This window comes from Ruditapes philippinarum, unplaced genomic scaffold, assembly GCF_026571515.1.
Source record: "Ruditapes philippinarum isolate M1 unplaced genomic scaffold, ASM2657151v2 ctg1501_1_1_1_1, whole genome shotgun sequence".
NCBI lineage: Eukaryota > Metazoa > Mollusca > Bivalvia > Venerida > Veneridae > Ruditapes > Ruditapes philippinarum.
The window spans coordinates 102,420-116,897 of record NW_026865261.1 but is presented as its reverse complement, the minus strand read 5'-3'; the positions used below and the strand labels follow the sequence as shown (position 1 = coordinate 116,897).

The following is a 14,478-nucleotide window of genomic DNA, read 5'->3' as shown; positions in this document are numbered from 1 at the left end:
TGACATTTGGCAAAATCTGTTCGGATCCGAGAGGTAAATTTTAGAGTAAAATAAGAACAAACATTGAAAAAATCGTCCGGAATTCGGAGTAGACAGGTTCCGGATCCGAAAGGTTTTTTTACTATTGAAAATAGAAGGAATAAAATCGGGACTGGACACTTCGTTCGGATAAGAAAGGATTCCGGATTAGAAGGGTTCGGATTAGCAAGGCTCCACTGTATATCTACCATAAAACTTTTCTTATATTTATATTTGATTTTTTTTTGCAGCACATATTTTATTTGCGTCCTTCCAAATGATGTTTAACAACAAATCTCCCGTATTCAGTTAATTATTTTAAATAACAAAAATAAATAAAGAAAAAAAAAAACGCCAGACGTCTGTTTCGTTGGTATGCAAAGTTGTCTACTCGGCATTTACTACCTTATCTTTATAAATATTTATGAGACTTAGACCAGACATACGCTCTGTCTCCAACGTACGTACGTACGTTTTAGTTCAGTTGTTGCCGAGAACTGGCATGACCACTATAAAGGGTCAAACAGCATGCATTCTTTAGAAAAGCCGGAGCCGTTGGACGGCAATTGTCATGTTTACGTTAGTCCACCACATACGCCACAGCTAACGAAAAAGATGGGTTTATACACATTTAAGCTTGCGTTTAAAATGCGAGATACAATGCCCCAATGCTCTCTCGTGAAAGACCGCCATTTTGTACCTTCATAAATAGCAACTGTTGTAACAATATATTAATTACGACTGATAATAGTGCGAAAATTGTGACTAAGTTCAGTGAATGTTTTGGTCTGTTAAATATTTGATTACATTATAATATTTATAAAAAATACCGCGTTAAATTACATGCAAAGATATTTTAAAATCTCCCTTTAGAAACGTTAATAAATTAATTAAAAATCTTTGCATATAACATATAGATTTTAGAACTCACGTGAATACTTTAAAGGATTCGTTTAAGATATTTTGTGAAAAAAATAAATTCATTGACAGATATATACGACTAAAATAATTACGTATGGAATGTGTTTGATGACTCATCGCAATGTTTTGCTGACCACAAGGAATACTTATCTCAACAACTTATATACAAGACTCTGGCGATTCATTTAAATAAATGCATACAATTGAGATGGAACTTTACACTCTGTCTTTTTCTGCCATTTCGGCACGGCCAAGTACTTCTCTGCAGCAATCAATTGAAAAATGAAAACTTTGCATGTCTTTCAACGATCTTTAAGAAATTTACCCAATTTGTTACTTCTTTTCTGATTAAAAGATGAGAACAAAAATCAAACATCAAAAAGGCGACGTTGGACAGAACGTAGCCCCCCACACAATATCCAGCCACACCAGCAGGGTACCCAGAAGGCACCCAACCAAAACCATAAGAGGACGCAAAAGGGCCAAGATGGGAAATAAAGGGCAAAAGGTTTTGGAAATAAATTGCTGCTGGCGACCTGTTCGCCGAATAAGAAGCACAGAGGCTTTTTGTAACTTTCCTCCGCTGAATATGTACAAGATATCGCAATATAGATCATTTTAAAAGATATTTATTAGATCTGATACATGTGTACTGTATATGTTTTGAATAAAAAAATATAGTAGACCTACATGAATATTTGTTACCCGACCACACTACCACCCCTCTGTTTTTATTACTTTTTCAGAACTTTTAGTGCATGTGATTTTTCAGAATACAAAATTGATTTGTACGCGCCTAGTTACGCCCCTGATAATCATAAATAAATTTGAGAGATGATATGTGTTCATTTATTATTGTAACCAAACTAAGTGACAAACATTCATTTTTGGCAAAAAATCTTATTTATTTGTTACGGTATCAAATAAAATGTCTACTCAAAAACCGAAAAACATAATGATATTCGCCGGTAAATCCCGGTCAAAATAGACCGGGAGAGACCGGGAATTATCGATAAGAGACCGGACCGGAACTCCTTTCGCGCATGCGTACTTGCACTTTATATGATAATTGCAAAACGTAAAAAACAAAAAAAGAATTATATAAGAAAACAAAGTCTTCTTTGCTACTTTGGAGAACGGTTCAATGTCTGTTTTTTTGAAAGTTGTTTTATATTTCGATCGTTAATAATTAAAGAAAGCATTGGTGGTGTTATTCTCAGTGATTTCACCACCAATAGAAAAGAAGAAGATCTAGATCTATCGTCGATCATCATCTCTGAGTCGGATAGTGATATTATAAAGATTCGAGACGCGCCTAATGCTGGGGGTTCATCTATTTACTCAGAAGTGCTATCGTTTTTAATCCTGAAGAAATGTTGTCACGCCAAGCTACTGAAAGTAAGAAAAATCGGTAATAATTATAATTCGCCAAGTTGTTATACAGCATTTTTAGAGAAAATTCCTTCATGTCCTTTTTATTAGTGAAATTTTTGTATTACTCTTATTCATCTGTTCATAACATCACGGATTTATATTACAGGGATCGGACACTCCCAGTTAACCCTATATGAATGGTTAAAAATCTTGTCGCGCACCTGATAAAGTGGAGGGGTGAAGTGTCCTCAAAATTTGAGGGGTGAAGTGTCTGGGGGGTGAAGTGTCTTGCTACCCCGATAAAGGTATCCTCATACTGCCAGTTTTCAATCACAACCACTTTTCAATCATCCCTAGAAATTCTTTATTTTTGACCTTATTTATCATGTAACCAAACTGAAAGCACATCTTGTATTTACCTTGACTACATTTACCAGCAGCAATGTCAATTATGGTGATAAAACAGAAAATACCAGTATTTTAGTTCAAAATATGTAAAATGTGTGTTTTCCACTAATCCTTTATTTACCCAGTTACAAATCGCAATAATTTTCTCAAAATAATTGATTTACAGACTCAGTTTTTTGTCAGTCTGCAGAAAAGGATATTAAGTTGGACAACTGTTTCAATATCATTTTAGTAAATGTATACTGCATGTCAAAAGATATAATTTTATTAAGTACATATTTTACCATACAATTCTTAATTGGAAGGTAATATGTCAGTAAAGTAACAGTCACTTATTGACTTAACTTAAGGGAAAAACATTGATCTCTCTGATAACTTTTCAGAAAGCTGTCACTAGATTGGGGTCATATAAATCCTAAGATCCTAAAAATTTCACAAGAACATGCTTTTTCTGTTATGCAAATTGAGATGCACATCAATACCCCAATTGTGACAGCTTTATTACTGCAAATAGATATCAAGATTGAAAAATCGCATTATAAACAGTTTAAAATTGTTTATTGTCATTTATCTGAAGTTGAGTTTGTAAAAATTTCTTCAAAATACATAACTAGCTGGTTATATTTTGACATTGTATGACAATTTTTATGTGGTACAGTTTAAATTTGGTTAACTGATTGAAAAGTTGTTGTGAAATTTTGAAGAACAGGAAAATGGATCAGTAATTATTTGTCCTCTATTCATAATAATAATTCAGGTAAAATTTTTAAAAAATTGTTACATTTAATAGCTGAAATGATAATATTTGCGGAATTGTAAGAGAAATTATTTTTTTATAATTTCACTGTCAGTTATTGTAGAAAAATCTGTTAGCTGATCGGAAAGTGGCAGTACTGGGATACATCGATTGATCATATACCGTCGCTAAGCGTAAATGCCCGTTCGAAGGGATACCTTCTTTACAAAATACCATATATACTGGTGCATCATATTTCCGTGGTACCCACATCCTCAAGTGCCTCCTAGACATCATGCACCTACCAGTAAGGGTGTAACGGTTTACCGGTATACCGATATATTGCAATATGAAAAAAAAAATTTCGAACCGCGGTACGATTTTTGGAAAACCGGTATTTTATAAAAATCATAATTTTCAATTAATTGCCTTCTAATTTTGTACAAATTTCACATAAAATCTTTAATTGGCAAATTTTGTTGGCGCCAACGTAAGATAAAAGTATCCGACAACTAGTACACTTAAAAGTCAATAAGCGGCCGCATAATTTACATAAGCGGCCCAGATGTGAAAGGTTACACGCAACTAGTTTTGTTTATCAAATTGTGTGACACTACTTTCTATTTATTCCTTACATTTTTATTAAGTTTCTACTAAATATATATACATATAATAATAATATATAAATGTTACCCCATCTTTACATCAAAACATATACACGACAATACGTATTGCAATATATTGCAATACGCTTCAGCAAAATGGCAATATATTGCAATACGGTTTTTGCTGTATTGTTACACCCCTACCTACCAGTAGTTTAACTTTTACCAGGGTTCTAAGGGACGCTTATTTCGGCGTACCAGTGCGCATGTTTATTACAGCTGGACACAAATATTTCATAGGAAGGATTTTGCATACGCTTAATTTTGCCTGGGGACGCATAAACATTACCGATTGTTTACAACCACAAATACATCAACGCGTATCAGTCTATAGGTAGGCGGTCCTATGCACATCAACCAGTGAAGCAATTAGCTAATCAGTAATAACGCTTTCCATAGAGATCAGACTAATGTATACACGCGCTGTACACAGGGCTTTTTTTCCTTCTATAACAGGGGCCGATATAAGGCCCCTTCACAATTCAAAGTTACACTTTTTTATCACAATGTGGCAGAAGAAAATTCACAATTTCAAAAGGGATTTCACAAAATATAGGGATTTTGTTTTTGAAATGCATTGTTTACCTTCCGGTAGAACTTGTGTAACGCCAATTGCAATAACACAGAAATAGTTTTATTCAAGTTGAATGGATGTTGCAAATGTTAACCGGGTTAATGTACCGACTTGAAACAGATTTTTCACAGGTCAGAAATTATAATCAACCTTTTCTGGTTTCAAAATGTTTTTTTTCACAATTTTATGACATACTGCGCTTTTTTTCCCACAAAATGAACAGGCCCAGGCCCCTACACTATTTTGACAAAAAATGCCCTAGTACAGAGCTCCAGATAGCGTGCGTATAAGCGTAAAATACGCATAGAAAATCTAAAATACGCATCACTTTCAAAATTCGTGCGTCACAGTTACGCACAACAAAATGAAAATACGCTCGTATGTCAAAATTTATGCGTGAAAGAATAGAAGTGTTAACATTTGATATGTAGAAAGAAAATGTTATGAGCATAAAAATACAACATATATCCATTTTATTGCATTGAAAACTAAAAATTCTGTTGTCAACAACGCATGTTAAAAACGAAAGTAGCAGGAAATACAGAAGGGAGGTAACTCCTGTAGATCAACATGTGAAATTATTGATGAAATAATCAGATAATCATCGTAGGAGTAAACACAGTATTAAGTTTGTTTATGCATCTATTGACATGCTTATGCTTCAATATAAACAAAATATATTTTAATTTCTTTCACTTTTGTTGTTGGAGCAAAATTACATGCTTTTCACCTGCAGTTTTGTACTCAATATTTTCGTACCCAGTCTACAGTTACGGACAATTTTCTCTCAGACCAATACTTTTTTTTAAGGAAAGATAAAAAAATCTTGTTTATGTTTCTTAAATTCTAATTTCAACTATAACTGTTCAAACTGGAGTACATGATAAGGTACATGCCAACAGAAATAAAGACTCCTAGAAAATAAAATAATTTCAGGGCTGCCACTAGTGGAAGTTTGGGAGTCATTTACTTCTTCATTTTGGTCTGTGACTTCCGAAAATCAATACTTTTCCTTCTTTACCTATATAATGTGACTTCCAATATCAGAGATTTTGAAGTCTTTGATTTCCAAATTTTGAAAATGGAAGCCCTGATAATTTTGCAGTGTATCCTAAACTTGAGTTCCAGTATACTCTGGAAGTCAGACTTTACATGGCATGTTTTTTATTGCTTTACATTAAATCAGTATTTAATTTGTAAAGGTTTTTCTAAAAAAAGAAAATAAACAAACAAACAAACAAAACAATAAGTTTAATTTGTTTATAAAAAATGCAAAATGCTTTTTTGACAGATTTTACCCCTTAAGTTTTTCAGAATTTGCATTTTACCCCTCACTCTAAATTTTGAGGGGTAAAAACCCCTTGGCCAAAAAAATTATCTAGAGCTCTGTAGTACATGTAATTACCAGATATAACACGAGGTGATAACTTTTTAGTCCCCTACCAGTTTACCAGAGGGGACTTCTGGTTTACCCTCTGTCAATCAGTCCATACATACCCAGAGGTACTTGTGAGACTTGGAGAACGATGGGTAACAGTAAATTCTCTTTGATCCTATCCATTCCGTTTTTACTTGTGTTACAGGTTGTTTTATTTGTTATGTTCCCGTGCACTGTTTGTCAGTTAGTCACGGGAAAAGTAATCTTAATGTCCGCGCGTGCGTCAATTATCGTTTGTCTCCGTGGTGTCTGTTATCGTCTGCTATTGTATAGTATCATGGTTCCATAATGTACGCTTATTGTACAAAAGTTTCTATTATTAATTCTACCCTATAACACTTGTGTGTCTTTTTGTGTCGCCTTGAAAAGGTGACATATAGGGGTTACTTTTGTCGGCGGCGTCTGTGTCGTTGTCAGCGTCGGCGTCCCCTAAAGCTTGTCCGGAGCATAACTCAGTCACTATAAGTCTGATTGACTTCAAACTTGGTATGCATGCTTCTTTCTATAACCCGAAGTGCAGTGCACAAGGACCGGTACTCTGCAGTTCTTATTTTTTGAGTTATTGCCCTTTGTTAATTTTCATACTTAATTTTTATCCAGGCCATTTCTCCGAAAGTATAAAAGCTATGGACTTGAAACTTCATAGGATGATAGATCTCATTGAGAAGAAGTGCAGTGCTCAAGAACCGGTACTCTGCACTTCCTCAGGCCTAGACATTAACTTTTGAATCAGGTTGTCCTGTCGGGCAAGTAGTTTTTAAAACTACTTGCCTGTGACCTAAGACTTACTTGTCCTGACCTAAAAATGGTAAAAATGTATAAATCAGAAAAACAAACAAGCTCATAAATATTTTTTGTATTTAGTAGTTTTTCTAAAACATCAGTTCATCTGTTTATTCAATATGAATATACTACGGTCATGTACATTTGTTGATATAGGAAACGGAAGGAAAAATATGAGCATGCGCCGCGGTAAGGAAATTCCCCGTTCAATCATCAAGTCAACAGCCGTAAACGAGTCTTCGTTTACTAAGTTCATAATGTTGTTATATTAGATTAAACAATAAATCATTTTTAATGCAAAAACTTTATTTAACAATTATATTTAAAGATCAATATGATTATCTACATATTTTCAATGATATCTTTACATGCAAACATCAAAATTTAAACAACAGCATAACCCGGGAATTACCTTGTACAAAATTAGATATAGTCTATTATTAGAACAAGAGAATTACCTTACCGCGGCGCATGCTCATATTTTTGCTTCCGTTTCCTATATCAACAAATGTACATGACCGTAGTATATTCACATTATTGATAATAATTCATGGTGTATTTTTGTTTTAAAGATGTTTATAAATGAAAAGATGTTATTTCTATTCATTTTGTACATGCATTTTGTCAATGATGCTTTTTATTTTCACTTGCCCTGTCGGACAAGTGCTTTTCAAAATAACTTGCCCGGACCAAACTTTTAGTTGTCCCGGGCAGTCGGACAACCGTTAATGTCGAGCCCTGTTCCTAATTTTTGAGTTATTGCCCTTTGTTAATTTTCATACTTTATTTTTGTCCGGGCCATTTCTTCTTTTGTATAAAAGCCATGGACTTGAAACTTCATAGGATGATAGGTCTCATTAAGAAGAAGTGCAGTGCACAAGGACCGGTACTCTGCATTTCTTATTTTTTGAGTTATTGCCCTTTGTTTATTTTCATACTTTAATTTTGTCCGGGCCATTTCTCGTTTAGTATAAAAGCTTTGGACTTGAAACTTCATAGGATGATAGATCTCATTAAGAAGAAGTGCAGTGCACAAGAATCGGTACTCTGCAGTTCTTAATTTTTGAGTTATGGCCCTTTATTAATTTACATATTTAATTTTTATCCAGGCCATTTCTCCGAAAGTATAAAAGTTATGGACTTGAAACTTCATAGGATGATAGATCTCATTAAGAAAAAGTGCATCCATAAGAACTGATACTCTGCATTTCTTATTTTTTGAGTTATTGCCCTTTGTTGATTTTCTTACTTTATTTTTGTCCTGGTCATTTCTCCTCAAGTATGAAAGCTATGGACTTGAAACATCATAGAATGATAGACCTTATTGATAAGAAGTGCAAAAGGTGACATATAGGGGTTACTTTTGTAGGCGGCGTCTGTGTTGTTGTCGGCGTCCCCTAAAGCTTGTCCGGAGCATAACTCAGTCACTATAAGTCTGATTGACTTCAAACTTGGTATGCATGCTTCTTTCAATAACCCGAAGTGCAGTGCACACTGGTCATTTCTCCTCAAGTATGAAAGCTATGGACTTGAAACATCATAGAATGATAGACCTTATTGATAAGAAGTGCAGTGCACAGAAACTGCTGCTCTGCACTTATTATTTTTAGTTATTGCCCTTTGTTATTTTTTGTCCTGGCCATTTCTCCTAAACTACATTGTTCACAAGGCGACACATCCGACTCGCGGAGTTCTAGTTTTAAGCCTTGTGTGACTAAAAATGGCCAAAAAGATCAAAGGAAAAGTCAAGTGTTCGAAATAAGCAGTAATCCGATAGCCCCTGACTACTAAATTTCTCCTTGGGCTACCAACTTTTCACAGAAACAAGCCCGACCAGGCTACTGTATTTTCAGAGGCAATATATAAACAACTATTTTGAACAATGAATCGTGCTAGGGACTAGTGAATATTCCAATCTGGTAGTCCGATTCAAATCCTAATTTCTTACACTGAAAGTCACTTAAGTACCATCTTGTGAGTACGTCAGTCTGTCCGTCCACAAAACTGGATCCCAAGATAAAGCAAAAAGTACTGGAAATATTTTTATGAAACTTGATATATGGATAGATGGCATTATGGAGATTATGCACATCTTTTTCTTTTCTTCCTGTGTTGAAAATTCTGGTTGCTATGGCAACAAATAGACTGAAAATATGGCAAATTTTACACATAAACTGGTTCCAGTGATAACGCAAAAAGTACTGGAAATATTTTTATGAAACTTGATATGTGGATAGATGGCAGTCTGGAGATTATGCACGTCTTTTTCTTTTCTTCCTATATTGAAAATTTTGGTTGCTATGGCAACAAATAGACTGAAAATGTGGCAAATTTTACACATAAACTAGATCCAGTGATAATGCAAAAAGTACTGAAAATATTTTTATGAAACTTGACATATGGGTAAATGGCAGTCTGGAAGTTATGCACTTCTTTTTCTTTTCTCTTTATTGAAAATTCTGGTTGCTATGGCAACAAATAGACTGAAAATATGGCAAATTTTACACATAAACTAAATCCATTGATAATACAAAAAGTACTGGAAATATTTTTATGAAACTTGACATATGGGTAGATGGCAGTCTGGTGATTATGCATGTCTTATCTTTTCTTCCTATTTTGAAAAAATTGGTTGCCATGGCAACACATAGGCTTTAAACATTTCAAATAAGGCTTTACACATGGCAAATATAACAATATTTGTGATGAGTCAAAAAGAGCTGAATTTTTTTTATGAAATTGCATCTTTATTTCAAGAGTTATCTCCTCTTTAAGAATTTTGCTTTTAAAAATGTTATATTTTTGTAACTGGGATGAAGGGCCCTCAATCCAGGGTCGCTACCCTCAAAAGTGGGAATTTCAGTGTATGGGGGGAATTTTTATCTTTTTTCATCATCAAATATCAAATAAACTTACTTAAATATAAGCTGTTTTTATTTACATACATATTATTCTGAGCTCACCTGTCACAAAGTGACAGGGTGAGCTTTTGTGATAGCTTTTTGTCTGGCGTCCGGCCGTCGTCCGTCCGTAAACTTTTACTTTAAATGACATCTCCTCATAAACCACTAAGCCAATTTCATCCAAACTTCACAGGAATGTTTCTTTGGTGGTCACCTTTAAAAACTGTTCAAAGAATTTAATTCCATGCAGAACTCTGGTTGCCATGGCAACCGAAAGAAAAAACTTTTAATATCTTCTTTTAAAAAACCCTAAGAGCTAGAGCTTAGATATTTGGCATGAAACATCTTCTAGTGAGTGTCTACCAAGTTTGTTCAAATAAAAGCCCTGGGGTCAAAATTGGCCCTTGCCCAGGGGGTCATTGATTTTCCCTTTATGCATATAGTTAAAACTAAAAAAATCTTCTTTTAAAGAACCCAAAGAGCTTGAGCTAAAATATTCAGCATGAAACATCTTCTAATGAGTGTATACCAAGTTTGTTTAAATAAAAGCCCTGGGGTCAAAATTGGCCCCACCCCAGGGTGTCATTGATTTTCCCTATATATGCATATAGCAAAAACTTAAAAAATCTTCTTTTAAATATCTCAAAGAGCTAGAGCCAAGATATTCAGCATGAAACATGTTCTAATGAGTGTCTACCAAGTTTGTTCAAATAAAAGTCCTGGGGTCAAAATGGGCCCAGCCCCAGGGGGTCATTGATTTTCCCTATATATGCATATAGTAAAAACTTAAAAATCTTCTTTTTAAAAAACTCAAAGAGCTTGAGAGCTAAGATATTTAGCATGAAACATCTTCTAATGGGTGTCTACCAAGTTTGTTCAAATAAAAGCCCTGGGGTCAAAATTGGTCCCGCCCCGGGGGCCCTGGGATGTTTCAAATATTAACTTTAAATAGAGTGTCCTACAGTCTGTCTGTCTGTCTGTTCATAAAGACTGTTTCCTGTGATCACTTTTAAAGAACTTTCCCAACAAATTTACTTAAAATAGAGAAAAATTGAAACATTAGTAAATGGCCAATGGGCAATGGTTCTTCAGAATGTTGCTGGGGTTCTGACTAGTAGGGGACTTATGGATTGCTTGCAATACTATGATAATTGCTTGTTTATCTTTGATCAACAGTTGATTGGAAATTAGCAAATTTTACTGACAAAAGGATTTACTATTGACTATTTACGCCGCAAGTTTAAAGACTGTTTTTAGCTCACCTGTCACAAAGTGACAAGGTGAGCTTTTGTGATCGCTTTTCGTCCGGCGTCCGTCCAGTGTCCGTCCGTAAACTTTTACTTTAAATGACATCTCCTCATAAACCACTAAGCCAATTTCATCCAAACTTCACAGGAATGTTCCTTAGGTGGTCACCTTTAAAAATTGTTCAAAGAATTTAATTCCATGCAGAACTCTGGTTGCCATGGCAACTGAAAGAAAAAACTTTAAATATCTTCTTTTAAAAAACCATAAGAGCTAGAGCTTAGATATTTGGCATGAAACATCTTCTAGTGAGTGTCTACCAAGTTTGTTCAAATAAAAGCCCTGGGGTCAAAATTGGCCCTGCCCCGGGGGGTCATTGATTTTCCCTATTTGCATATAGTAAAAACTTAAAAAATCTTCTTTTAAAGAACCCAAAGAGCTAGAGCTAAGATATTTAGCATGAAATATGTTCTAATGGGTGTCTACCAAGTTTGTTCAAATAAAATGTTTGGGGTCAAAATTGGCCCCGCCCCAGGGGGTCATTGATTTTCCCAATATGCATATAGTAAAAACTTAAAAAATCTTCTCTTAAACAACTCAAAGAGATATGGCTAAGATATTGAGCATCAAACATGTTCTAATAGGTGTCTACCAAGTTTGTTCAAATAAAAGCCCTGGGGTCAAAATTGGCCCCGCCCCAGGGGGTCATTGATTTTCCCTATATGCATATAGTAAAACTTAAAAAATCTTCTTTTAAAGAACCAAAAGAGTTAGAGCTAAGATATGTAGCATGAAACATGTTCTAATAAGTGTCTACCAAGTTTGTTCAAATAAAACCCTGGGGTCAAAATTGGCCCCGCCCCGGGGGGTCATTGATTTTCCCTATATGCATATAGTAAAATCTTAAAAAATGTTCTTTTAAAGAACTCAAAGAGCTATGGCTAAGATATTTAGCATCAAACATGTTCTAATAGGTGTCTACCAAGTTTGTTCAAATAAAAGCCCTGGGGTCAAAATTGGCACCGCCCCGGGGTCATTGATTTTCATTATATGTGTATAGCAAAAACTTAAAAAATCTTCTTTGAAAAAACCCAAATAGCTAGAGTTAAGATATTAAGCATGAAACATCTTTTAGTGAGTGTCTACAAAGTTTGTTCAAATAAAAGACCTGGGGTCAAAATTGGCCCCGCCCCGGGGTCATTGATTTTCTTTATATGTGTATAGCAAAAACTTAAAATCTTCTTTGAAAAAAACCCAAATAGCTAGAGTTTAGATATTAAGCATAAAACATCTTCTAGTAAGTGTCTACAAAGTTTGTTCAAATAAAAGCCCTGGCTCGGCCCCAGGGGTGTCATTGTTTTTAACTATATGTGTATAGTAACAAGAAAAATATTACATACATTCGTATGTAATATAGGTACGATTGCATACTACTTTTTGTGAAGACTTTTTAGCTCACCTGTTACAAAGTGACAGGGTGAGCTTTTGTGATCGCTTTTCGTCCGGCGTCCGTCGTCCGTCGTCCGTCCGTCGTCCGTAAACTTTTACTTTAAATGACATCTCCTCATAAACCACAAGGCCAATTTCATCCAAACTTAACAGGAATGTTCCTTTGGTGGTCACCTTTAAAAATTGTTCAAAGAATTTAATTCCATGCAGAACTCTGGTTACCATGGCAACCGAAAGAAAAAACTTTAAAAATCTTCTTTTAAAAAACCATAAGAGCTAGAGCTTAGATATTTGGCATGAAACATCTTCTAGTGAGTGTCTACCAAGTTTGTTCAAATAAAAGCCCTGGGGTCAAAATTGGCCCCGCCCCGGGGGGTCATTGATTTTCCCTATATGCATATAGTAAAAACTTAAAAAATCTTCTTTTAAAGAACTCAAAGAGCTATGGCTAAGATATTGAGCATCAAACATGTTCTAATACGTGTCTACCAAGTTTGTTCAAATAAAAGCCCTGGGGTCAAAATTTGCCCCGCCCCGGGGGTCATTGATTTTCCTTATATGTGTATAGCAAAAACTTAAAAAATCTTTTTTGAAAAAACCCAAATAGCTAGAGTTAAGATATTAAGCATGAAACATCTTTTAGTGAGTGTCTACAAAGTTTGTTCAAATAAAAGACCTTGGGTCAAAATTGGCCCCGCCCCGGGGTCATTGATTTTCCTTATATGTGTATAGCAAAAACTTAAAATCTTCTTTGAAAAAACCCAAATAGCTAGAGTTTAGATATTAAGCATGAAACATATTCTAGTAAGTGTCTACAAAGTTTGTTCAAATAAAAGCCCTGGGGTCATAACTGGCCCGGCCCCAGGGGTGTCATTGTTTTTAACTATATGTGTATAGTAAAAACTTAAAAAAAATCTTCTTTTAAATAGCCCAATGAGCTAGAGCTTAGATGTTTAGCATGAAACATCTTCTTTATGGGCGTCTACCAAGTTTGTGCAAATAAAAAGCCCTTTGGTTAAATTGGCCCTGCAACGTTTGGGGGGGGGGGTGGGGGTTGGGGGGGGCCTATATACAGGTGAGCGACCTCAGGGCCATCATGGCCTCTTGTTTTAAGTTTGCTGCATGAAAGGTGTAATGTAAAATGAACATGTCATGAGATATAGCAACGGACCTATTCATGGTTTTTTTTGTGCAATGTGTATTTTATAACACTTGCAACAATTAATACCAACTGGTTCTATTGCATTTCTATAGTGCTAACAGGTTATAATACTGTTTAGAGATACCATAATATTATAAAAAGTGGAGATGAAAAGACCAGGGTTTTGAGGGTGAAACGTCTAGGGGTGAAACATCCAGGAGGTGTAAAGTCCAAACACCTAGAAGAACTAAACACAGTGTCCATTTATTATTCATTTATTATTTAACCTTATTCTGACAAACGCTTACTGTGACAACAGACAACAGTTTAATACAACAGTAAATTAAATATGACTAAAGTGTAACAACATAAAAGGTAGTTGTACCAAATAAAGGACATCATTACACAAATACAACATAAAGGTAGCTAGCAACCGTGGAATATATTTTTTTTTAATTTATTTTAAAAGTTTTCACATATTACTTTGCAAAATACAGCTAAAAAGCAGCAGAAATAAATAAATTTTCAATAAAATTACAATGTCTATTATTTACTGTAAAAACATCTTTCATTCAAGATAATTTACATACACAGGGCTCATCCTGGGGGGAAATTTTAGGGAGAAGTGACGACCTCGCGAAAATTAGGGAGAAGGGAAACAACCCAATGTGTATGCATTAACATGCATGGCTATACATCCTTTAATTATAATATAAACACAATTAACATCACTTATAATATTTCTCCAGTTTATTAATTAATAGTAGATTAATTCATGGTAGTATAAATTAAAAGTAGATTAATTATTTAGTAGTAGTTGTAG

At 34.7% G+C, this 14,478-nt stretch overlaps 1 protein-coding gene across 1 annotated transcript in view; it reads left to right on the top strand.

The window, feature by feature from the left end:
- The first annotated feature begins 1,985 nt into the window (after positions 1 to 1,985).
- Positions 1,986 to 14,478, top strand: part of LOC132728411 (AAC-rich mRNA clone AAC4 protein-like) — a 53,627-nt gene continuing 41,134 nt past the window's right edge. The window contains exon 1 of the mRNA XM_060714057.1: positions 1,986 to 2,337. Coding sequence (XP_060570040.1) covers positions 2,002 to 2,337 — 336 coding nt within the window. The 5' untranslated portion in view covers positions 1,986 to 2,001. The remainder of the gene's footprint in view (positions 2,338 to 14,478) is intronic.